Source organism: Lipophrys pholis (genome assembly GCF_963383615.2).
Source record: "Lipophrys pholis genome assembly, chromosome: 10".
Classification (NCBI taxonomy): domain Eukaryota; kingdom Metazoa; phylum Chordata; class Actinopteri; order Blenniiformes; family Blenniidae; genus Lipophrys; species Lipophrys pholis.
The window spans coordinates 27,920,907-27,946,539 of record NC_137640.1 but is presented as its reverse complement, the minus strand read 5'-3'; the positions used below and the strand labels follow the sequence as shown (position 1 = coordinate 27,946,539).

The window sequence follows — 25,633 nt, the reverse complement described above, 5'->3', positions numbered from 1 at the left end:
CAGGTCTGTAGAGGGGGGCCAGGTCAGGTCTGCGCTTCCTGAAGTCCAGATTGTTAGTTGAACACGAGGCTGTTGACTTCTGGGCCTCCTGGGCTTCGTCTCTTCGAACCGCTTTCACTGACCTTCGGGTCGATGGGGCTCAATAACCTGGAAGGTCGTCCATCGAGGGGAAGGAAAACCCTGATTTCAAACCTCTGCTGCCTTGCCGGAAGGTTTGGGAGACAACTCTGTGGAAAATCCAGAGCTAGAGTCCCTAAGGTGGTCCGCTGCTGTTTCAGCTACGCTCTGGCAACTCCTGCGACACTGTTGGACACTGGGCTACATCTGGTTCCCCACAACATCCAGCCCAGGCTTGCACCCTGGAGACGTCAGTCCAGCTTCACCTCACAGCATCGAAACAAGGAGCATGCCTGAAGACAACAGCCAACAGTTCACACCTGCGTCCACTGTGGTCTGGGAGTGGTGCGGGAGTCTGTCGCTCCCAGACTGGCCTCACCAGTCACAGCCAAAGCTTCTCCAGTCGTGGACCCACCGTGGCCCAGATATCAACTAGGACGCATCATCCATGGGGGCCGACCCCAGGCCCCCATTGAACCACCCCAAAGAGCCACGCCCCCGCACAGAAAGCACCAGATAGAGAATGCAGTGAGGAATCCCCCCCAGGCAAGAGGAGTCCACAGGAGAAGGATAAAGGGCACAGGGCCCCAGGCCCCGACCCAAGCCGCCAAGCCGAGAAAAGGCCGGAGCAGGGCCCCCGGGCCAATCGGGCCGAGAGCCCCCCCCACCCCGGCGGCGAAGCCCGCCGCACCCCCGGGAGCCGGCCCACCCACCGGTTGATTTTCTTCCCACGTTAAAATACTTTGATGTGTGATTTGAAAAACAAAATCACATGTTGGACTCAAACAACGGCTCAAAGTCCCACCATCAGTTCTGTCCTCCACACCTAATTTATTGTAATTTAAATGATTAGCTTTCAATCATTTCAGATGTTTAGCACAACTGTAAATGATCAACAATAAAAAGAGCAATGGATCATATTGAACATGTGATTAAATGAAGATAAACTAAATCCAGGGAAGAACAGTGACAACATTTCTTTAAAGCGCTGGAACCTAAAGAAAAATTCACATAATTGTACCAAGAAGAACACGGCCACAAAAAAAAAGAGACTGTATTTGTTTCTGCATACTCTACTTTGCATGAAGTCTTACATAATGAGAGTGATACATAAAACTGCCTAAAAACTGTGAACAGCACGATGTAGCATTTCTAAAAATACAACAGGCAAGTCAGCTAAAAGCAGGTACCGTCCAGCTTTGTTTTAAGATGAAATAACAAAATAAAAGCTGCACAGTGTCCTCGTATACAGACGAACACGTGCTCAGTCACTGCAAACCTATAAGGTCAGTTTCAAATAGAAATTTGCTGAGAAACTTTTGAATAAATAGGACAAAGTTTGATGTATTTGTTTAGAAGCAGTCACCACATTTTGTGTTTATTTCCAGAATGTTCTCTCTATATAGTACTTGTCAACATTAGTGGCAAAATCAAACTACAAAACTTTGCCTTGGATAGTTTCTGAACAATGTTTATGGGACTTATGATTATACACTGTGGACATTTCATACAATTACTGCAGCGTCTGTAAGAGAGTTATAGTTACAGAAGGAACATTTGCTTTTAGAAGTGATGTTTTTTCTGATGTAAAAAGAAATACTTTTATCTCTTGAAGTATTTAGGAAATGAACTTGGGACGTGCAGCTCTGAACATCACAGCTCAGTACATGTTATCATGTAAAATGAGGAATAGACGTGGTTCTTTACCTGCTGTAGTCGTGATTATGTTTGTGGAGTTTCTCAGGCCCATGAAGTCAAACTGGTAGAGCCGCCAGGACTTCTGGTCAGAAGCCGCCACTGAGTTCTTCCTCCACTTGTAAATCATCTCATCTCGCGGGTATCCATCTGCAATCACACAGAACATGTGTGTGTGAGCGCCAGAGGGGCTTGCAGCCACAGGCCACATCCTAATGATGGATTCGCTGCACAGAAAAGACCTATGGCCACCCAGGACAGCATCTGTCTTGAGCAGGAGGCTGGCTAATGAAAAGACAGCCAGGAATGAAGACAGACGCACAGGGAAAGTAGATTAAATCAAAGCTTTGCTTCAATAATGTACTGAATCCATCTTTATGTTGAGCCTGACCTTCACATGATTGGTACAGAGCCGAGGAGTTCTTTTACAATTGATCATGTGAGGTTAGTGATGGCTTAACGCTTCCACCTCTGCGTTGGTGTGCAAAAAACCCGAAACCTCTCCAGCCTCAAACAGCCACTAAATCATTTTAGGTGGCAAAACAAACCATTTTAACATATTGCTCGATAGCAATTTGATGTAACAGGCTCCCAATTAACACAAACATTAACCGACAGGGAAAATGTATAGCAAACTACTAATTGTTTTCAAATGTGCCTGATGAATGAATTCCATTAACTTTTACCAGAGCGCTGCCACTTACTAGTGATGTTATGAAATATTCAGCAGTCTTTGGTACACATCAAAATATTCTGAGACTAACAGCTTGATTTTGAAAGCAGCTCTGAAAGTGAGTGTACGAACCAAATGGGTAATGGGACCATGGGGTGGCGCTGTGTGTATATAAGGGAAGGCTTCCTGTCCTGGAGCCGGTGAATGCTGAACCGGAAGCACAAGCAGATTTTGACGGCTGTCCACGCTGTAATATCGCTGTCGCTCTATTTGAATGGTGTTGTAGAATCACTGGACAGGCCAGTGGACGTATTCGCTTTATGGACCCAATGAAGGATCGTTTGTGGCACAAAGAAGCAGTAAATGACCATTCTTGAACATCAGGCAGTGATCAGAGTGGAAACTGGGAGTGCAGGACAGGGGAGCAGATGCAGTTTTTCAATTTAAATGTCACAGCACTTTAACCAGTTTAAATTCCGCTCTGGTGCAGGACGTGGAGAGCAAACAGTTTGTGGAGCGTGGCAGGGTGTCACTTTGGGCTGAGTATCATATGCAATGTTTATTGGAGTATACTGTAGGAAGTATAGGAACTCAGTATCAGGCTGAATACAAAAAAGATGACAGGCATCAAAGTCCACCTGTCAGAATCTTATTTCAGTAAATGGAATGATAAATCCAAAGACAAGCTTGATTCATCTGTTTACCTGAACACACGTTGAAACCAAGTTACCTGTCCTCATCAGAGCGAACTTTAAACTGGTTAAAGTGCCGCTACACTGAGCAAACTGTATGAAATTGCAATATTGAACTGAATATTTTCTGATCGACATCTGTGTTACATGTGAGTAACAAGCTCAGGGTGCATTTAATGATTGACTTGTAAGCCAACAGCGTTGAGAAGACTGTGAGTTTAACATTACACTATGAGGTTTGAGCAGTCTCTGCTCTGCAACTCCTTCAAAGAAATCCTCAGTCTACCTACGATTTAAGCTTAAGAAAAGCAATTTAATATCCTGGGTTTCACTGGGTGTCAGTCAAGCCCACTTCATTAGTGTGTTTGGGGGTGTATGACATTACCCCTGCTATTAAAATGGAATATTTTCCATTTGATTTCAGGTATTGCATGACAAATGCATTCTTTATGTGCCAAACTTTGAAGAAAAATACAGAGTATTATTACTTTATGGTCTTGATATTCCTGCTTTAGACACTTTTTAAGTAGTTTAAGAAGTTTTCACCACATTGTGAGCACTGCCTCTAAACTTGTATGTCTGACAAGCCTGTGATGAAAACCAGAAGAATGACTTCCACGAACAAGAACAAACTAAAGGCAACAAAAACAACTTCATCTCCCGATGCTATTTTATCAAAAACACCAAGCGATGTGCACACTTCGTACAATATGCCACCCGTGTTGGCTTAAAGCAGGGTATCACACGTGCAGCTTGGCTGTGAAGATATTAAATGTTATTTTTCCCGTGGTTTTTCTGGTTTCTTTTCTCTTCTTTGAGCAGGGGTCATAATGCAACCCAGAGCTCAGCAGCAGATACCGCAATGCTGGTAGGTTAGTGATCAGTGAAGCAGGAGTGAGAACTGTATTGATAATGAAATGACATCAGCATGAAATAAATCCCGTTAGTGTACATTTGAGAAAAAAACATCAACATGTATTCTGAGAAAGTTTTGGCTTTTCCCCCCACATTAATCTGCAAGATGTTGATAAAAAGATTTTATGAAATGTTAAAAATCATGTGAACTTCTGCAGGATGTACTTTGTATTCCTTTACACTAACACTGCGCAGAAAACGTTTTTGAGTAGTCGATATTCCGAGGTTACTATGCCTTTATTCTCCTGGCCCCCACAGAGATCGAATTAAGCTTTATGTAACTCCTGAACTTAAATTAGTTTGACACTCCTATTAAAGCCTCCTGCCTTAATAAAGCAATGCATCAGCGGTGTGACACACCACCTCTCATTTTAAGACACGTCGGACCATCAGTACTCAGGTTCAGAAAAGTGAAATGGCAAATACTTTGACTGAAAAACCCCCAAAACAAATCAAATTCCGACAGCACCAGTCAGAAACTAGCAGAGACACCTGCAATGCACTTGTCACTGCTCTGCACCTTCAGCGAGAGAAGAAGGAACTTTATGTACAATGTTTGGGAATCTTGCAATATTTTAATTCCTAAACCAGACTATGACAACTGATTCATATACAGTACAGTCATTCCCAATGATGGTAGAAACAATTAAACAAATGGAAAGATACAAAAGTTGCTTTTGTTTATACTCACGTGTGTACATTAAGACAATAACAAAGCTGACTGGATGAATGTTAGTTTTGCTCATGCAAGAAATACCATTTATTTATGGTGAGCATCATTTGTTTGTCCCCATGGCACCAACAACCGTGATAGACGTCATTGTGTAGTACCTTGACTATGAGTACCTGAGCTGTGAGTACCTGAGCTGTGGGTACCTTGACTGTGGGTACCTGAGCTGTGAGTACCTGAGCTGTGCGTACCTTGACTATGAGTACCTGAGCTGTGAGTACCTGAGCTGTGGGTACCTGAGCTGTGAGTACCTGAGCTGCGAGTACCTTGACTGTGGGTACCTGAGCTGTGAGTACCTGAGCTGTGAGTAGCTTGATTGTGGGTACCTGAGCTGTGGGTACCTTGATTGTGAGTACCTGAGCTGTGAGTGCCTGAGCAGTGAGTACCTGAGCTGTGAGTACCTGAGCTGTGGGTACCTGAGCTGTGAGTACTGTACCTGAGCAGTGAGTACCTGAGCAGTGAGTACCTGAGCTGTGAGTACCTGAGCTGTGGGTACCTGAGCTGTGAGTACCTGAGCTGTGGGTACCTGAGCTGTGGGTACCTGAGCTGTGAGTACCTGAATTGTGAGTACCTGAGCTGTGAGTACCTGAGCTGTGAGTACCTGAGCTGTGAGTACCTGAGCTGTGGGTACCTGAGCTGTGAGTACCTGAGCTGTGAGTACCTGAGCTGTGGGTACCTGATCTTTGAGTACCTGAGCTGTGAGTACCTGAGCTGTGAGTACTTCAGCTGAGAGTACCTGAGCTGTGAGTACCTGAGCAGTGAGTACTTCAGCTGAGAGTACCTGAGCTGTGAGTACCTGAGCTGTGGGTACCTGAGCTGTGAGTACCTGAATTGTGAGTACCTGAGCTGTGAGTACCTGAGCAGGACCCTTGAGGTCGATCAGTGGCGTAATGTGGCAGCGCACCATATCCTGGAAATAGGATAGGTAAATGTTTCATGTATTATTTGAAGTTAGAGTACAGTCCGACCTACATTTAAGTCACAAGTATAAATAATCACCGTCTAGTATTTTATGGGTTTATTGAACATATTTATTACTGCAGGCCCACTGCTGGTGGAAAACGTCAGTGAACTCCCAGACTAATGATAGATGCTTGTTAAACAATATGAAAGGTTACTCTGACCAATAAACACAGTTAAACTTGTGTAATTCACATCTGGTGATCAAGAAGTACATCTATGAAGACCTGTTGTCAGGATCTATGTTGCATCATGAAGTTTGTAGGTTAAACACTTGGTTTATACTTTAAATATAGATTATCGCTGTAGATCAGATCATATCTAATGGCCAACTAAACAGTTATCACCTTAAAACCAGACCCACTGAACCAGATAAACCAAAAAATACTCACCAATAAGAGACAGAAGACACTTCTTCCTCTTTACTGTGAGACAGCTCTCTGCACTTTGTCCCTGACAGTGTCTCGGGCAGCATTTGCACAAGCAATGAGACGACAGCAGGATTCAACTCAGAACTCCAGTAAGTTTGGCTCCAGATTAAAAGTTTGCAACAATGAAATTGCTTGAAAAGTCACTTGGTGTCGGGCCAACGGCTCTTCTTCAATATAATACAGAGTCAGACACACAAGTTAATCAGGTTTCACTGCTCACTGGGAAAAAGTGCTGAATCTAATGTTTCTAAATCCTTGAACTTTGGGATCAATTCCAGGTTTACATTAAAGCACCACAGCTCTGAGACTTTTTCTAGGGTTTTTGAAGATCACGGGGGCAGGACAGATTTCGACGGCGTTCGCCGGGAAGCCTTTGGTGGATTCATATGAAATCCCATCTCACCTCATCGAGATCAGCAGAAGATTCTATCACAACTTCATGTGTTTTGTTGGTGGCGGTGACCTTCTGTTCAAAGAGCAGGAACAGGAACATCAGATGGACGCCCTTCTCTGACGATGAACACTATGATCACCAGGTTGAGAATGAAGAGCTTCCGCTTATGAATGGGTTATATCTCCTCCACGACAGCGCTCACACAAAGCGGAACTTCTGCCACAGCTGAGTCCTCACAGCTCTCCTGAACGGTTCAGAGTGTTGGCGACTGACCAAGTGCCCGTTCAGACCCGGCACTAATGTGTTTCATGTGGTCTGGTCACATGTGGCGAGCCCTAAGGACAAGACTGACCAGGCACCAAAGCGCTGTCACTCAAACCACTTCCCGAGGTAGCCAGGGAGGCATCCGACCACAGAGGCTTCGTGGTGTGAGCAGCAGGCGTCCGAATGCGTCCCGGGACGGTGGCGTTGCAGGAACGTTCGTAAACGTCATCAGTGTGTGGCGTGTTTACATTTAAGACAATGCGTCGGTCTGAGTTTCAGTCTTTCCAACTTTCCACTGAAACTCTGGAAAAGAACATGGACGTCCGAGCCTGGAGGTCTGTAGAGACACGGTGCCTCATAGCGGCCTTGGCAGAGGACGCCGTCCTGACCGTTGTCCGGCGACAGACTGGACTCAGGTGTGTCGCGCCGCATTATGTAACAATGGTGCAATATGTAATGATATGATGAATGTCCAACTCATTATGTAATAACACCGCATTTCGTAATAATCTGCTGCATTTTGTAATAACTTCTTACATATCGCAACGGCTGTTACAAAATGTGGGTGTTCCACTTTTTTGGAAGAAAATGTAATAATTATGGAAAAAATGTTATCTGTATGCATATTTAATAATGAGAAAAACAATTAGGATTCAGTTGGACTAGAATTCTATGTCACTCTGCTTTTGTTCAGGTCCTGCCAACACAGCAATGGTAGAATCAAGTTACGTTTTTTTAGCTCGCCTGACATTGTGGCTGGTAGATTTTTAAAGTTTCAAGCCAATCAGTATTTCCACCAGCCATTTCTTTTTTCTTGAGAAAACGAAACCAGATTGTAAATGAAACCAGACTGTTAGTGCCGCTGAGTGCATTTAATCATTTAACCCACATTTTGTAAAAACTGTTGCAATGTGTAATAAGTTATTTCAAAATGCAGGAAAGTTTATAACAAAATCCGTTCAAGAATTTTATTACAAAATGCAGCGTTATTACATAATGAATTTATAATTTATTGCATTACTACATATTGCACCATTATTACATAATGCGGCACTACAAGGTGGTTACCCTGGAACACATCATATGAACAAGTGTGACGGCCCCCGTCTGTGGAACAGCCTGCCGGGGAGCCTCAGGGCTGCAGAGACCGTGGAAGTTTTTAAAAAAAGGTTAAAAACTCACCTTTTTAATCAGGCTTTTAACTGATTTTTATAGATGTGTATATGTATATGTATACATATGTATATATGCAGATGTGTAGTACCTATTTATTTATCTACTTTATCTATTTATCTACTTTTATTAGGTTGTTAACTGAATCTTTTATTTCCAGTGATTCCTCTCAGGGGTCGATACACTGGTGGTGGCCACGTTCCCCACTAGTGGGGCTGTCCCGAGGGTTCCCCCGTCCCGGGCACCTGGTTGGTCCCTTACGTATGTTGTGGGATTCGCTGGTCTGCCCGGGCTGGGGGGATCTGTGGGGCAGCGCCCCCTGTGGTGAGAGGCTGTACCACTCCCAATGTGGACGGCCCCCAAATGTGGCCCTTTCCTCACATAAAGTCCTCAGTGCCCTGCCATGTCTCCATACTACTAGGCATGTCTGCATGTGTGTGTGTGTGTGTGTGTGTGTGTGTGTACATTCACTTGTTTCATAAATATCTATTGTATCTATGCACTGTTTTTAAATTATGTTAAGCACTTCGTATTACATTAATTGTATAAAAAAGCGCTATATAAATAAAGTTGATTGAAGTTGATTGATCAATCTGCATCAGAAGCCGCCACAAGCGATCTGATCACCTGAAACACGTTGACTCCAGGTGTGAACGGATTCCCGAGAAGGATTTCACAAAGCTATTCACATTTCACACCAAGAGCCATCCGAGCACCATTTCAAAACCCAGCTCAAATAAAGACGTGTTGAAAAGGTGCAGAACCAAATCTGGGGCTGTCGACCTCATGACGAGTCACCGGGGGCGGATCGGGCAGATCGAGCGAATCACGCGGCGAGAAGACGACCCTGCACCGTATATCAGAGGAAAAACAAAGGACGTGTCGTCTGAAGATCACATGGCGAGAAAGAAAATGCAGCAGGTGGGAACGACCTGATGCAGCATTTCAGTCATGGTGAAGGGTTGACCCTCAGCGTAATGGGCACGGGAGGGCGAGTTGCTGTATTAAGTTTACTGCTAGTTTAGGGGATTTTCATGAGATTATGATTAAAATGACCAAAATTGAAAATTGGGCCATTTTCGATACCAACAATTGAAATGAGTAAAACAAAGAGATTGTTTGACTGACTGGCACACTGTCACTGTTCCCATGAGAGAGGGTGGACTTTGTATCAAGAAGTATCATGCGCCTCATTATTTTGTCTCTGTTGTTTAGTTTTAACTGAAGCTATTAGAAGAAACAGGATAATTATTGCAGTTTCTTCCACAATTGATTTCTCTGAACACTGTGGTAAAATTGCAAGTCTGCAGATGTACGAAGCCAATTAGCTAAAAACGTAGAAGTGGAATTTGTCTTCCAAACAGTTTTTCTGTTCAGTGTTTGTCTTAATGTGGCAACAGAAGCAGCACTTCAATCATTTGGACTCTTTATCGTTTGTGTGCAGGGAAGGAAAAATAGGCCAGAGTCCTCGTGTGACAGTGCCCGCAGGAAATGCAGTGAAAGGGATTATCACCATCATACAATAAAACTATTAATTTACAAGCACAGGAAATTGGATGACTCTCAGTAATAACCTGGAAATAAAAGAATCTGATCGTCCCAAAAAATGTAATACCCAAAGCCAGTGGCCTCACCTTACCTACCAATACATGATGAACTGAAAAGGAGGCTTAACATAAAACAGCAAAGGTTGAGCGATGAATCAGGTTTACATCTTTGCAAGCCAAAAGTACTTAAAAGTACTTGAACGGAGTAATGACTGCTGCACCACTCCAATGTGACAAATACTGTTTCTATCATTCCGTTGTGTTGTTCAACATTGAAAACATTTCTGGTCTGTTAATTAGGTGAACAATATTCAACAGTGAATAAACAATGAAACTGAAAAAGAACTAATTTGATGTGTAGTTGCACTAAAAGCAGATTAAATAATTGTGAACCGATATTTGCAATAAACAAGACCATGGAAAAATAATGAGCCATAAAAGATAAAGAGAAAGTGCCAATGCGGGGCCTCAACATAAAGTCCTGAAGGGCCGTAAAGCATTAGGTTTGTTGGATTTGTTTGTATGAACCGCATCACGATTCACCAAATAAGAGTCCATTTAAACCAGAAAAATCTTCTTCTTTTTTTTCTTTTTTTGCCGTGCACATGTTTCTAAATAGAAAACTGAATAGCTGAAGCTATGTAAACAACCCAGGCAGAATTTAGCCAGAGGCAGGAAGGACACACACACACACACACACACACACACACACACACACACACACACACACACACACACACACACACACACACACACACACACACACACACACACACACACACACACACACACACACACACACACACACACACACACACACACACACACACACACACACACACACACACACACACACAGACACACACAGACATTCATTCAGTTTAAAGTCTCATTGCAGTCTGCACTAAAAGGACAGAACAAATTAGTTTGAGTTTTAAAAAAAAGACCATGGAATCAATTTATCAGTGAAAAATCACTGGAAACAGTGACAGATTTAACAGCTGAACAGTCGTAGCTGACTTTCAGAAAGTTCTTCACCATTCTGTTGCTTTGCTTTCACTCTCTCACTCTTTCAGACCGTGCTCGGGACTCCATGTTTTCTTCTTGTTTTCCTGATGCAGTTCTGGCAGAGCTTGGACTTTTTTCTTTTGGCTCATTATCTTGCTGTACGATGAACTCCTGACCAGCGAGAGGCCGACCAGAGGGAACTGCATGGTCGCTGTTTTGGTTCAGGTTACTCCCACTCTGTACCAGTCCAGAAAAAAAACAGCCCGAGACCTTCACACTTCCATGTTGCATGTTTAACAGTTGATGTCACACACTGTGAAACATTCATTTCTTCTACTTGACGGCGTACAAAGATCCTGCGTGATGAACTGAAGATTTCAAATGTTGATTCATCATCAGTCCCGAACACCTTTGTGCAGTCTTCAGTAGTCCAATAGCAGTGTTTCATGGTCCAGACGAACCTCTGTCCTCCGTCCTTTCTGCAACTCGTCCTGTCAAACCTGCAGCTCTGATTCTTCTCTCCACTGTTGAAACGGAGACTTTCTGAGTATGACTGCTATTTAGCTGTCCTGTGACTCCACTGTGGCTTTGGGTCTTCCAGACCTCATCCAGTCAGAGTTTCAGTTTCTGGGCGTCTTTTGAAGGTGAAGGAAACTGTTTTCACTGACCAGTCAGTACTAACACTGTTTTTACACACACAGACAGGGTTTTATGGAATCCAGAAAGGTTGTAACACCGGTAGGAAATGGAAAGTTTCAGTGTTTCATCAACCAAAAAAGGCCTTTAATAAAATTCTGAAATGTACATTATTTCTAAATGGGGTAAAATGACTTTCATTTATTAACTTCTGGCAGTTCACGACTCACCTTTATACCATTATGAGCCATTCATTGGCCTTGAACAACTTGAATTACAATAAATTGTTGATATAACGTGCTCTTACTTGAATAACTGCTTTGTATTAACTTTCAAAAAAGTGAAAAGAGGGAGAGGGAAAAAAAAACACAGCACAGAAAGTCAATCAGTTTTTCTCCCAAGTCGAGACATATGGCTGTAAATATTCGCTCTGTCTCACCAGCTGTAGGAGGCTAATCATCGACAGAGTCAACACCCTGAAATGTCTGCTCTATTCTGCTGCTTATTTGCATTGTTCTGCATCGTGTGCCGAGGTGATTATTCCAAGGCCCGAGAGGCATGATGGCTGTAAAGATACGCAAATCTGGCTTAATCGGAAAACAGAGACGTCGGCATGGAAACCAACGTGATGTCCATTAGTATGGATATGGGTTTGTTAGATGTCTGTAGGATGTGTGCACAAGCCAGGTGGTCTACTGAGCAGGTTTTAACAGACCACCGAGGTTGACAAGTGGAAACGTATCTCCAGAGTCAATCATTACCAAAACATCCACCGCAGATAACAGGTTAGTTATGAACCTGACCTCTTTTCAACACACCGCTCTGAAACTAATGTCTGACATGATGAACCACACACCTAGTACATGCTAGGCATAAATTGATTGAAATGAAAAGTAAACTCGTGCCTCATAGTTGGAAACGTGTGAATCGTCAATAAAACAAGATGCGAAAATCTGCAAGAAACAATTAACTTGTATTTCACGCAAACAAATCAAATGTGAGAAATATTAGATTTCTTTGAAGCAGCACCTACAAAATAGCTGTGACAAGAGTTGAAAAGGCTGGAAAGGTTCGCAGAAAACATCTGTAATGACTGTATACATATAGAGGCATCGCCTCCAAAGTAAAATGTGTGGAGGTTCACCAATTCCCACAGAACTAGTTATACAATTTAAAGTATTTAGCGAGTTCAGAGAAATGTCAGTGTGAAAGGATAGAGGCCAAAGGTCGGGTGATTTTAAGTCCCAATGTAAAGAAACAAAGAAAAAAACAAGAAAAAGAAGTTGTATTTTCTACTGAATGTCACTGTGGGTTCAGGGACACAAGCAGAAATCTCCGTCTGCAGGCGGAGTTCATTGTGAATCCGCCAACTGAAGTTAAAGCTGATTCATGTAAAGAAACACTCTTATGTGAACATGTTGATGAAACTCTTCTAGTTTGTGGTCGGAACAATCAATGTCTGTTAACGATGCCCAGTGTGGACTGCAGAGTGAAGAGGAGGGGAACAAACTGCTTTTTATGAGGGTAGTTTCACTTCTAACTTATATGAAATGGTATTTGATGTGTTACAATAGTGTCCTGCAAACGTTCTTGTGTTTTCGTATCAGAAAAGTTTTGTGTTGACATGACAACAACAGAAATGCTGAAAACTACGTAGTTTTCATTCCAGGCCACGAGTTGGCGCTGTTTGTTTTTGTGATGAAACCACACACACATACATGTGCAAGGAACACTGGACAGACGGCCAAGTTGGATTGTTATTCTTAGTGACAAATGTATAAAAATATAAAACCACCGAGTCCCAGTAGAATATGGACTGGGAGTCATGACACTCTGGAGGAAAACGTTATTCTGATAGTTCATCTACTGAGCATGTGCAGAAAACATATTTACTCAGACTGTGGTGTGCATGTGCGGTAGCAGCGTTTCTGCCGTCTCCAAGGAGACGAAGCCCAAGCATGTCCAGAACGTTGTGTTTTCGCTTCTTTACACGACGGCAGAGTCGGAGCATTTTCAAAAAGTTGGGAGCCATTCTGAAAAGTCTCGTTTTCAGAGGCCTTGAGTACCGTTGTTGTGTAAACGGACATCAGAAATGCTATAAAGGTTGTTATGTAAATAGAGCCTAAGGGAAGTAGACTTGCAAATGAAAGCAGCTGAGTTGTCGGTAGTGATCTAGAGTCATTACTCTTATCATGTCAGATCCCTGCAGTGACGACAGCCCAGAGCGAACACATGTTCTGACAGGTGGGTTGATGCATCTCCTTTCCTGAAAATTTAAAGAAGTGGAGAACATGTGTAATATCAGTTTCTGGTTCTAATTGTAGTTCATGTTTAAGTTTCCTCTGACCACCACCAGGTGTGTCTATTAACTCCACACTGTGTGTATTCCACATTGTTTGCATGTGTAAGGTGTACTAGTTAACACCCTAGGTTTCTTGTTTCCACGTCTGCCTCCTCATCATTCTATCTTTAAGCTTTACCTGTTTTTAGACCTCCTGTTTGTTGGTTGTCTTGTTGGTTTTGTTTGTCTCGCTGATGGACTAACCAAGCACTGAACTCTGTCTGCTCTTTTGACAAATAAACTGTTGAAGCCTCCGTGTGTTTCCTGCATTTAGGTCCTTGGCTATTTGTCTTTGTGACGTCTTTCTTTGCTTTTTTTCACCTAACAATCCAACCACTATTTTTATGATTTAAACAAAAAAACCTTTCCCGGTGATCTTTAGGGTGAATGACCTTCTTTTGTCAGTATATGTCGTCTTGTGACACTATGAAGCCAACCCTCTATTCAAATTGACTGGTGATTTGCCAGAACACTACTGTACTTTGTGTGTGACACAAGTTGTGTCATTTTGGAGTATCATGAAGTTGGAAAGGGGCGTGGAAGTAACCAGCATCTTTTAGAATCACTGTCACGGTTGTATGTTTATAGAAGTTAACCTTTCTAATGTCATTTATTATCCTCTTTTTCTACACTTGCGATAGTGATGTGGAATACCACTCATTTCCTTTTCCATCTGATACCAAGTAAAAGCAAAGCTGGTAGAGTAGAATTTCCTATCAATGTTATTTTCTAAGGCTATCTAAAGCCCACACGCCAGTTTATCTCTATGATTGCGCCTCACAACTACACAGATTTCATTCAAAGGGTATAAGGATTTGGTGTATGCCATAATCACAACACATTCTATTATTTCTGCAAAAATAAAGAAAACTAACTGTTCAGTGATTTTCTATGTAGCCCTTAACGTACTTTGTTGAGTTACGCCTGTATATGTGTAGTACTGAAGATACCCTACGCTATATTTCCAAAAGTATTTGATCAGCTCACTAAATCATTGATTTCAGGTGTTCCAATCACTTCCATGGTCACGAGAGTTTAACATGAAGGGCCTCGACATGCAGACTATTTCTACAAATGTTAGTGACAAAATGTGTCGCTCTCAGGAGTTCAGTGATTTCCAGCTGGTGCAATGATAGGATGACACTGTGTAATAAGTCCAACCATGAAATCTTCTCACAATCAACTGTTAGTAGAACTAGAACAAAGTGGAAGCAAATGGGAACAATAGCAACTCAGCCATAAGGTGGTGGGCAATGGAAAATTCCAGAATGAGGTCAGTGGAGGCTCATAGTTTGCAGAGGTCTCCATCTACAGACATACATCTTCACATTATCTCCAGAATAGAGTGGAGAGCAGGGGTCCTCAATTCTGGGCCTCAAGGGCCGATGTCCTGCACGTTTTAGCTCTCCCAGCTTCAGCACATCTCAATCTGATGATGATGTCGTCGTCAAGCTTGTAAAAAAGCCAAGTAACGAGCCCCTTATTGCATTCAGGTGTGTTGCAACTGGGAGAAACTTAAAACATGCAGGACACCGGCCCTCGAGGCTCGGAATTGAAGACCCCTGGTGCAGAGCTTCATGGAGGGTTTTCAAGGACGAACAACTGCATCCAAGCCGCACATCACCAAGCACAATGCAAAGCGTCGGATGCAGTGGTGCACTGGACTCTAGAACAATGGAGGGTTAGGGTTCTCTGGAGGAACCAATCACGTTTTGGGGGTTTGGCAGTTGCCAGGACAACAGTATTTGTCTAACTTAGCAAGTGTAACGTTTGGTGGAGGGAGGTTATGATGTGGGCTTGTTTTTCAGGAGTTGGTCTCAGCCTCTTAGTTCCAGTGAAGGGAACTCTGAAAGCTTCAGCACATCAAGACATTTCAGGCTCCCAACTATGTGGGAGCAGGTTGAAGATGAACCCTTCCTGTTCCAACATGACAAAGCAGGTCCATCTAGACCTGGATGATCCAGTTTGACTGGCCTGCACAGAGTCCTGACCTCAACCCAACAGAACACCTAGAAGATGAATTAGAGACTGCGAGCCAGGCCTCCTCCTCCCACATCACTGTCGGACCTCACAAATGCCTTTCTAGACGAATGGTTAGAAATTCCCATAAAGACACTCCTAAACATTGTGGAAAGCTTCCTGGAAGAGTCGAAGCTGTTATAGCTACAACGATTTGATTGGCATTATATTAAATCCTATGGTTTAAGTATGGGAGGTCACTCAAGTTCATAAGCGTGTGAAGGCAGGCGAACAAATACTCTTGGCAATACTGTATATCTAGTGAAGCTAGTGATTTGAGTAATTTTAGGTCATTCCAGAAATCATTGAAGTAGCAACAAAAAGCAGCACCTGCTGACCCTGGATTACTATTGACACAGATTTGAACAACATGAACAAAGCAATCATCATTACCCAGGTAAGAAAACAATCAAATACTGTAAATGAAATGTAAATGAAATGTAATTAAAGGCTTTCAGAAATAGATATAAAAAATATAGTTACCATATATTCCAGATTATACATGCAAGTTATATTCAGACGTGACTTGAATATCAAAATGTACCAGTACGAACTAGATGACACTGTATGATAACAGAATACTGCAATAGTACCACAGTTAAACCATCATTACTGCATTTTCTTTCTCCTCAAAACATATGCGACCTGTAATCTCGGTGTGACTTATATTCTGAAAAGTACAGTCGTCACTTCAAGATGCTTAAGTGTTGACAAGTGAAAGAGGTCAAGTCGGTTGCTTAAATGGTGACTGGAGAGTGATCCACGGTTAGTGATTTCTGTATGACAGTGTTAGTCAGCAATGCTTTGAAGTGTTGTGCTCAACGTGTTTGATACTGAAGTGGTTCTGCACTTCGCCAGAGGACATTACCCTAAAGTCTCCCTCATTCACACGGTTGACTGCACACAGTTGAGAAGCTTCACTGTCACGAGTCAGCATGTTGTACTCACAGCTGGAGAAGATGAGCGGACACGAATGTTCATCCATTGGGAAGTTGTGTAGCTGCAGCTGGCACTCTGCGTTTATTGTCAACCTGCAAGTAAGGAATGATCAAATTCAGTCTGTAAAGTAGCTGACAGTTTTCCTTTCTCAAAGATGATTGACAGAAGTGTCAGCAAATAAAAAGTCAGAATTAAATACTTATTGAATTCTTCTCAAGGGCACCTCTTGTCAATGAATGTTGAAAAGAAAATGTTTTGTGAGTAAGACTTGGCCTCAAACAATGTGTACATGTGTGTTATTGCTCTGTTAACCTGCTGAAATCGATTCCTTGCCAACCATTTGTACATTTATGAATAGAAACATTTGTTCAGTGCCATTGCTGGTCTTCAAGGACTCTAAAATGCATTTTATTTCAAATTTTACCCACAAAGGATAGCTAAACCGTAAATCTTTATTGAGCCAACTTTAAAGAAAGGAATCAACAAATCTGTGTCTGTGGTTTGTAGGACCAAGCTGTGAGAGTGCACAACAAACCTATTGTTGTTTTTAAGATGATCAATTTGTTTTTTACAGAAAATGTGTACTCTAACGGGAGCCCGGTGTACAACACGTGTGCAGAAACACACGCTTAACAGTGCAACTTTGCCAAACTTCCAAGACGTTTTCTCATTAAATTGAGTTTTATATAAAACCTCCAGTGTCCTTCTACCTCTGTGGTTTGGCTCCAGGTATTCTTACTCCCATTCTCTCCGACAGTTAAACACTTTAGCAGCATTTTGAAGTCTTTTACCAACTTGTTAAAAACAACTTCCACCATCTGTAGCTGTCTTCTTGTTCCCTTGTTACGATCACCAAATGGGGCTTGAATGGCTCAGTCGAGTGTCTGTGGATTATCTTGTCTCTGAACCCTCCATTCACTATGGTGCAGGACAGACCTTAACCCCTGCAGCTGAATATTACACTTTACTGTGACAAAGTTCTGAATGTGTCCTGAAATGCAAATAAGTGAATATCAAAGTAATTATTCATTAGTAATCAAACATGAAGGTATTTGGATTCATTGTTCAAACAACTTAAGTATATTTTCATTCTTTTCTGGCTGAGAGTGTAAAAGTGACTTTGTTCCTGTCCAAGTCTTCCATCCAAGAATGTGGGCTTGTCGTGGTACAAATACCCACTGATCTCCAGAGCTCTGCCGTCGGGCGCACAGGCTCCTGGTGGGGTCACCCAGGGTGGACAGGTCTGGAGTGAAGGCCCAGACAAACCCAGAAGCACCTGGTGACCCATGTGTCTCAGAGCACAGCCCCAATAGACCATGGGAGGAGTAGGTGGGCCCAATATCCGTGAGGTGGGTGAACATGGAGCGGTGCAGTGCTCACAGTGAGAGACAGTGGGGAGCCAAGTGGCGTCGTGAGCCTCTGCAACACGAACCGGCTGCTTGAGGAGACCCTGAAACCGGTACATGGGGTCACTGCACCGGACGGTTGTGGTGAAACTGGAGCTGAGCTGCAAAGCAAAGCTCTCTGTTGACCCGGTGGCCTACATCCTCATGTTCACCCGTGGTCATGAACTTTAGTTCTTCACCGAATGAGATTAGATACAAGCAGTTGCAATAAGTTGAGCCGTCAGGAGAGACTCAGTCGAACTGCTGCTCCTCCACATTGAGAGGAGCCAGTTGAGGTGGTTCATCTGATTAGGACGCCCCCTGATCGCCTCCCTGAAGTGGTTTACCAGGGACATCCGAGTGGGAGGAGGGCCCTAGGCGGCATCATTTTCCGCAGACATGCGCCATCTTTGTCGTCCACACCTCAAAGCGGAGCCGGTGTTTTAGAATTTCCCCACTCTGGGACCCGTGTAAAACGCCGCGCCAACGTGGATGACCAGCCAAAAACAGTACGTTTACGTCAAACGGCGTTCTCGTGTGGACGGCCCCCAAGAGGCAATGCAGATGGAAGGACGTCCAAGTGCTCTTGTGCTACATTAATAGTGTCCACCCACCATCATTGATATGTCTTCAGTTTGGCTGAAAGCTGTTTCAAATTCCTTTTAGTAACCAGGTGCGCAAATGATACTACAACAGTGGATTTGGCCAGTTGTGTAGTGATTAGCCCTCTTGCCTGATAACGGAACATTTACAGTCTGTGTTGGGGGGGCTTATGTGAAGTTTGCATGTTCACTATGCAGATTTCCTGAAGGTACTCTGGTTCCCTCCCACAGTCCGAAACCGCATGTTTGAGATCGATTAATGACTCTAAATTGAATGTGATTGGCAAAGGCACAAGGAAAGGATGGAGGGATAGATAGATAGATAGATAGATAGATAGATAGATAGCTAGCTAGCTAGCTAGCTAGCTGAGCATCAGACAGGAAACTAGAAACTTCTCTCGGCAGTGTTTGGAACTGTCAATGACGAATTTCTGAGTTAAACCTTTGTATTCTGAGTGAAAGACTGAATTACATGACAGGAAGATGTGACGACTTCAAGGACCTATATTGCAGATTCTTTGGCAGCCGAAACATGTCAGCAAGGTAACCGACATTCTTGCATTCAACTCAACAAGAATCTATAATATACATTTCAGAACGACGAAATGAACGTAATTCAGCTACATCAAGGATCTATAGCGTTTGCTTGTCTTTAAAGAGCTTCAGCGGTCTTTCATTCACCAACCTCGACAAACATGAAAATTAGTAGATCTACTGAAGCTGGTCTGGGTCTGTGTGAAACATGTCGGACAATTGTTGATAATATCTCCAACACAGTCTTCACAATGTTCCGTGGCAGATATTCTCTTGATCTTAAATTGTGAACCAACTCAAGAAGACTTGTAATATTTCTTTAGTCAGCAGGCTAGCAAATAACCTTTCGCATGTCTGAAAAACCAAACAAGACTTTAAACCAGTGCAGGTGAAAAAGACACGTAAGTTAAGGATCTAATATTAGAGGGCTGTACACATCAGACTGAAAAAGAGGAGGGAATGGAGAGAAAGAAATCTCTTTGTACTGTGATTCTGGTGTGATCTTTCAACCTCATTAAGGCATGGAATTGGGACAATACTGCGAAAGGAGGAGAGGCCTGGATATCACAAAATGTCATCTCTGTTTACCGCAGCCAAGCCAATGCACAATTAATACCAAATGACATTTCATTGTCTTTTTCTTATGCCATCAGCGGATATTGCTCCTCAAAGTTTGCACGCTTCTGAATAGTCAATAGAGCTGCATTAGGAGGGGGACCGGACCAAGCTTTTGTTCGTGATTTGACTCGCACATTGTAATGCTGCTTTCTCCTTTTTTTCCTTGTGGTAATTTTGCGCCAGCTCTGTATTTTTCCACAAGTCCAATCCAATTGGAGAAATGCAATGAATAATAATACAAAAAAGTGAATGTTTTTGGTTCAAACAAAAGCACAGTGCCAAAAAGATGGTGGACATGAGTTGCTTCTTATAAATGCAGCAGGTTATATTATATTAATGTGGACTGCTTCAATTACAAAGGGTGCTTCAGGGAAGCAAGGTGGCTGCTTCAGTCATTTATTTTCTTAAAGCTCAAGCAGCCAATTTGCGCTTACAATTGCTGATGACAAGTATTAATTCCTGTGGCACTGCTTTGTTTGGCAAATGTTTTTGCCAAAACTATTAATCTGAATTGCTTGAACGGCTCAGGGATGATTTGTCATCATCCAAGGAACAATTCATGAGATTTTGGGATCGAACAGATGCCGGGGAGGGAAGATATTTACTCCACTGTATACTTTGCTGTGAACCATCCATCAGGGCTGCTGCTGCTGCTGTTAGCCGTCTACAAGCACCCTGCTCACTCCGCTCCCGCCCCCCTGCTCCACTCTCAGCCAATCACATGCCAAGTCACTCTGATGGTGCGTTCAAGTCACACAAAAGAATGGGAACCAACAGAACATTGTCACTTAACCTTAACATTGCATGATGGCGATGACGAAGGTATGCGCTCTACCGAGTGTCTGTTCTAGTTTTCTAGTGTAGAAGCCCCTTACCATATATAAAATGACTGAATTATAAAAGTCGCTTGTTTCAGAGTGGAGCATTTCCATAGCCACAAGCAAATAAAACAAGACCCAGGAAAGAAATCCAGGCTTGTCCCATGATCAAACCATGAGTGCGCTCCTCTCTCAGGTACAGATGACTGCACTCACATTTTATTATCATTAGCTATTCATATTTTGTGCCTTGTAAGTGGTTTGAATGTTTTCTAACAACTCATTTCCCTTTCAGTTTACAAGAGCTCTCAGTGCAAAAAAAAAAAAAAGATTCTCACTTTGTAAACAACCAAACTGGACAATTAGTATTGTTGTGTTTTGTTCTAGTGGAAAGAAAAATCCTTTATATGAGGCAATTATGTCCTTTATATATTTGGAGTGGCTAATCTTCAGCTCTCTAAAGTTATCTTTACCAAATATAATTTGGGACACTTGTTATAACTAGCACTAATGGTAATCTTTGTTTCCACTATGAAAGACATTTAAAAGCCTATATAAGCTAAATCAAATGCTCAATCAATAAAACTTCACTCTGCTCCACTCATGTTGTGTTATTGGCTTCATCGTTTGTCCCTAGCTGCTCAAACATCTTTGAATTAGTGTTTCAGGTTGTGAGAAAATGGATGAAAGTATTTTTCTTATGTAAATTGGACACACACTAGAATAGATGTATTTTGGGTGTGATATTGCAGTAAAATGAGCAATACATTGTAGGGTTACGCTGTAAATACTGATTAATGAGTATCCTGATGAAAATAAATTCATAAAACTTTTGTTACGGCCAATAAATAGGAGAGTTTGTATAACAATGTCTACATGTCATTAAGCTTGTTTGCTAGATATTGTGGTAATTCCAGCTCTGTTGATTATTTAAAGCGCTTTGTCATCCAAGGGAGTAATTTATTATGGTTTGTTATATTGAAAAAGTAATAAATCTGGAATATTGTTTTCTGCTACAGGGTTTGAAATCGCAACATCTTCCTGACGTGCATCAGTGGTGCAGCACACAAGCACGTGAACTTACGCACGCACGGCAAGGAAAGACACAATTGAGGAACTCAAGTATACTGGAGTCTTTTCAGAAGTGATAGAAGGAGACGATATGGGATCGACTGCAAATCCAGACAAGTTGCTGCAGTAACGGTGTACTGGACTGTTTGTGTGATGAGGGAGCTGAGGTGCACAGCAACACCGTAATTACTGGTAAGTCTGTGTCCACCCTCAATTCTGGTATGAATTCAGTGACATCAATGGACACAAGCATCTCACGTGCTTTTTCTTTTCTCAATGTTGGTCGACGGCTTCACGTTAAGGAGCTCGCCCATTCAGGTGAGACTCAAAGTAGAGTCACTTCCACTAGAGGCATACTGAGGCTCCCGTTTACACAATAACAAAAAGGAGTGCAACGCCATATTATAGCTTATCATGGACTTATAGCTAAATCCAGATTATAGCTTTATAGTCCAGATTGATAGTTTTCTGGTTGAGATTCACCACGAATAGCATCCATTTCGTCATTTGTCCATACGGATGTCAGGTTGTCTCCATTGTGTTAACGTTCAGAGCGTATTGTTCTCTGTATGTCTGTATATGTGGTTTCCTCACATAAACAACCAACAGTGCCTGGCAAACTAACTGCATCGTTTTCAGTTTCTCTGACTTTGCCGTGCAAACATGAACGAGCAACGAACAAGGTGTTGTCACTTGGAACGTTGTCGTGTAAAGGGACCCTGGGAGGAGCCAGTTGAGAGGGTTTGGACATGTGATGAGAAACCAACTGGGAGGAGACCCTCCCGATATACCTACCCGATATAAACAGATCTGGTATGGGATTGGCTTGGAGTCTCCAGAAGAGCGTGAAAAGAGTGTGTGTGTGTGTGTGTGTTTGTGTGTGTGTGTGTGTGTGTGTGGGGGGGGGGACTCAGCCGGAAAACAACATGTATGGATGGAGGTCATAATAAGGGTCCTGTGGTGGACAGTCTGAGGTTTGCTTTGACATTTATCCCAGAGTTGACTTCTCAATGGATGGATGGATGGATGGATGGATGGATGGATGGATGGATGGATGGATGGATGGATGGACCTCCTTATAAACCATGAGGTGACTAACAAGGCACTTAGCGGGCGACTACCATCTGCCCACAATGTTAAAGAATAAAAGGTTAAACATGCAGACTCCCTCAGGTTTCCCAATGTTATAGAACAGGGGTGTCAAACTCAGATCCTCGTGGGCCGCAGCCCTGCACGTTTTCAATGTCTCCCTCCCCTGAATGTCCTGATGGTTCATCACCACATTCAGCACAAAGCCAGATAACGAGCTGCTCATTGCAATCAGCTGTGTTGAAGCTGGGAGACATGCAAAACGTGCAGGGCTGCGGCCCTCGAGGCCTGGAGTTCGACACGTGTGTTATAGAAGGATCATGTCTGTGTACAACTCTGGTCAGGCTCAAGAACAAAATATCAGCAATGATTCACGTTAAAAGTATTCTGTATGAAAACGTACAGGAGGTGTTGCACAAAGTGTATCAGAACATTATGTTGTATAATTCCTCACTTTGACTGATACTCTACAACAGACAGCAATGCCTTTCAACCCACAACATACACACCATCACTGACCAATACATAATAATTTTATGTAGAATATTTTTCCTCTAATGTATAGTCTGACATATACTGTGTGTACGCTTTCTTGTGCATATATTCTATACCTTACTTTTTTTTAATACATTTTTTTTTACATTATTCATTCTAAACTCATTGTCCTGCTTTTGAAGCCGTCTCACTTTTTTCATGCACCTGACATGACAATAAAGCATCTGTTTTTGGAAAGGTCTCCACTCCACACACTGTGAAGGAAAATGTGCCTTGTTGGATTTTATACTTCACCTTAAAGTGTAAAGTATCTTCCCGTCGTTCCAGATCCGTAGCAGCTGGTTCGGCACTGTAATCCAGTGGGAATCGGCATTCTTGGAGTTTCTGAAGATGGTGTCCGGGAGCCAAATTAGTCCGACCATATTGCTGTTTAAAGTCAGTATTTTCATTGTGCTGTTGTAGCTAAGCCGGCTGTCTGTCCACGTCTGGGCAAAGATGATGTCGATTTGGTATTCCTATAGGGAGGGGTAAAAAAATAAGAGTACATGCGAGTGGATATCGTGTACAAAGAGACAATGGCAGCTACTTCAGCTGTGACTCAACAGTATTGATTTTTCTTCTCAATTGACAGTGGATAAGTGGATTATGTGTTTCAGTAACACATCACTGTACACCATCTATCATCCGTCACTGCCTCCATTTTATTTGTTTGCTGGACTGTGCATTGGACACTGGCCTCACCTGGTGTCTCTCAGTGATTTACCCGTTCAAAGTAATAGATTACACCTTCAAGGTACTGTGCAGAACTATCTCCCAATGGTGGTGACCAGTTTATTTAAAACTCACTGTTCTGTTATGTCATAGGCAGTGTATAGTCATGTAATTGTTCGCCCACTTTTCCTTGTAAGAAACAGCATGTAGGTCATAGTTTTTTTTTGAAAAACTGAATTGTTTCTGTTACCTCATCTGCTGTCTTCTGTTTCACTCTTAAAGCCTTTTGCACAATCTGTCTCATATGACAAGGAGGGCCAGGCTCACCTGGTTCAAAGGTTATTAGTTCTTCTGTTGCACAGAAGAACACGAGCACATGACAGGAGAACTTCACAATGCATGTACTTTTTACAAAATCTACTGAATAGAAATGAAACCAAGCTGAGACAGTGTTCCTCCTCAGCCTGATCGCTGAACACAGGATTTCTGAACCCTTTAACGTTCATGTTTTCACAAGTTTACACTTATGGTGTCACGCTCATGCCTTTGTAATAATAATAATAATAATAATAATAATAATAATAATAATAATAATAATAATAATAATAATAATAATATTAATAATAGATTGCATTTATGACTCAATTTACATTTAAACAATCTCAAAGTGCTTCAGTGAAAAAATAAATAAATTAGTTAAAGTTTAAAAGGAACACATGTAACAATAGCAGTGAGGTAGCTACAGATCACTGATGCATCCCAGAGTGCTATGACCTCCACGTATTAGAATAATCCCAACCTGCCATATGTGCACATCATATTCTTGACCAAACACAAGCAGCTCTGACAAAAAACATAAAATGTTAGAATCTGAAGCGCACAAATAGTTCAAACTCAAAAGAAGCATATACAACAGCAATGTTACATCATTATCAGGCGTCATCATCCATATATATCGATAGGACAGCAGTGAAGTAGGAGTTGGTATTATTTTATCATTAAAATCTATCTGTTAATTATCTATCTATTAAGATCAAACAGATTTAACAGATCTAACGGTGGATCATCTTTATAGCAAAATTGTGAACAACTTCTAATAAAGTGCATTACATGCTATTTTTGCTGCTGGACAGCAGAGAAAGAATTTCATTGTACAAGAGAGACTCGCTGTTCTGATGGACAAAAAAACTTTGAAGTGATTGAACTGAACTGATTATTAGCCTAAACGATTAGCAGCAGGCCTACGAAGGGTCTGGCTCTTTCTTTTCCTCCAGCAACCATTACTATGAGAACGCCGTATAAAAGACCACGAGGCGCCAAGAGCTCAATACTACTCCCTTCAAGTGTGAGTGGTCATACTGTTTTAGCATTTAGTATTTAAGAACCTTTTTTGACAGCTTTACAAAAGCATTACAAAAGTCCCCAGTCAAAGCCATCAGATGACTTCGTCAGCTACTACCATTCATCCGACTCACCAAGGTGAGCTTTGTTCCTCTGAGAAGGCATCGGTAATCAGCACAGTGGAGAGGAAGAGGAGTAAATACTGTGGCTGTGTTGGGGGATTTATAAAGCTCTGCAGGGGAGTGACGCTGTTCATGGAGCCACAGAAAGAGACTCAAACAGACCCAGGAAGAAAAAGCATTAAGGGTGCTTTACTGGAAACTGAAATCAATAAATGGGCCTTCAACCAAGATAAGTATTTGAAGTGGGTAAATACCTCAGATCAGATGAAAGAAGTCATCAAACTATTTCTAATGAGATGTGAGTCAGATTGTT

General features: G+C 42.3%; 1 protein-coding gene across 1 annotated transcript in view; it reads right to left on the bottom strand.

Moving 5' to 3' along the window:
• gabrg3 (gamma-aminobutyric acid type A receptor subunit gamma3) overlaps positions 1-25,633 on the bottom strand; it is a gene marked incomplete at both ends in the record, with an annotated part of 80,378 nt that overhangs the window by 7,895 nt on the left and 46,850 nt on the right. Inside the window, 3 exons of the mRNA XM_080472841.1 lie at positions 1,825-1,962; positions 16,544-16,626; positions 23,441-23,661. Of these exons, the coding sequence (XP_080328967.1) occupies positions 1,825-1,962; positions 16,544-16,626; positions 23,441-23,661 (442 nt within the window). The remainder of the gene's footprint in view (positions 1-1,824; positions 1,963-16,543; positions 16,627-23,440; positions 23,662-25,633) is intronic.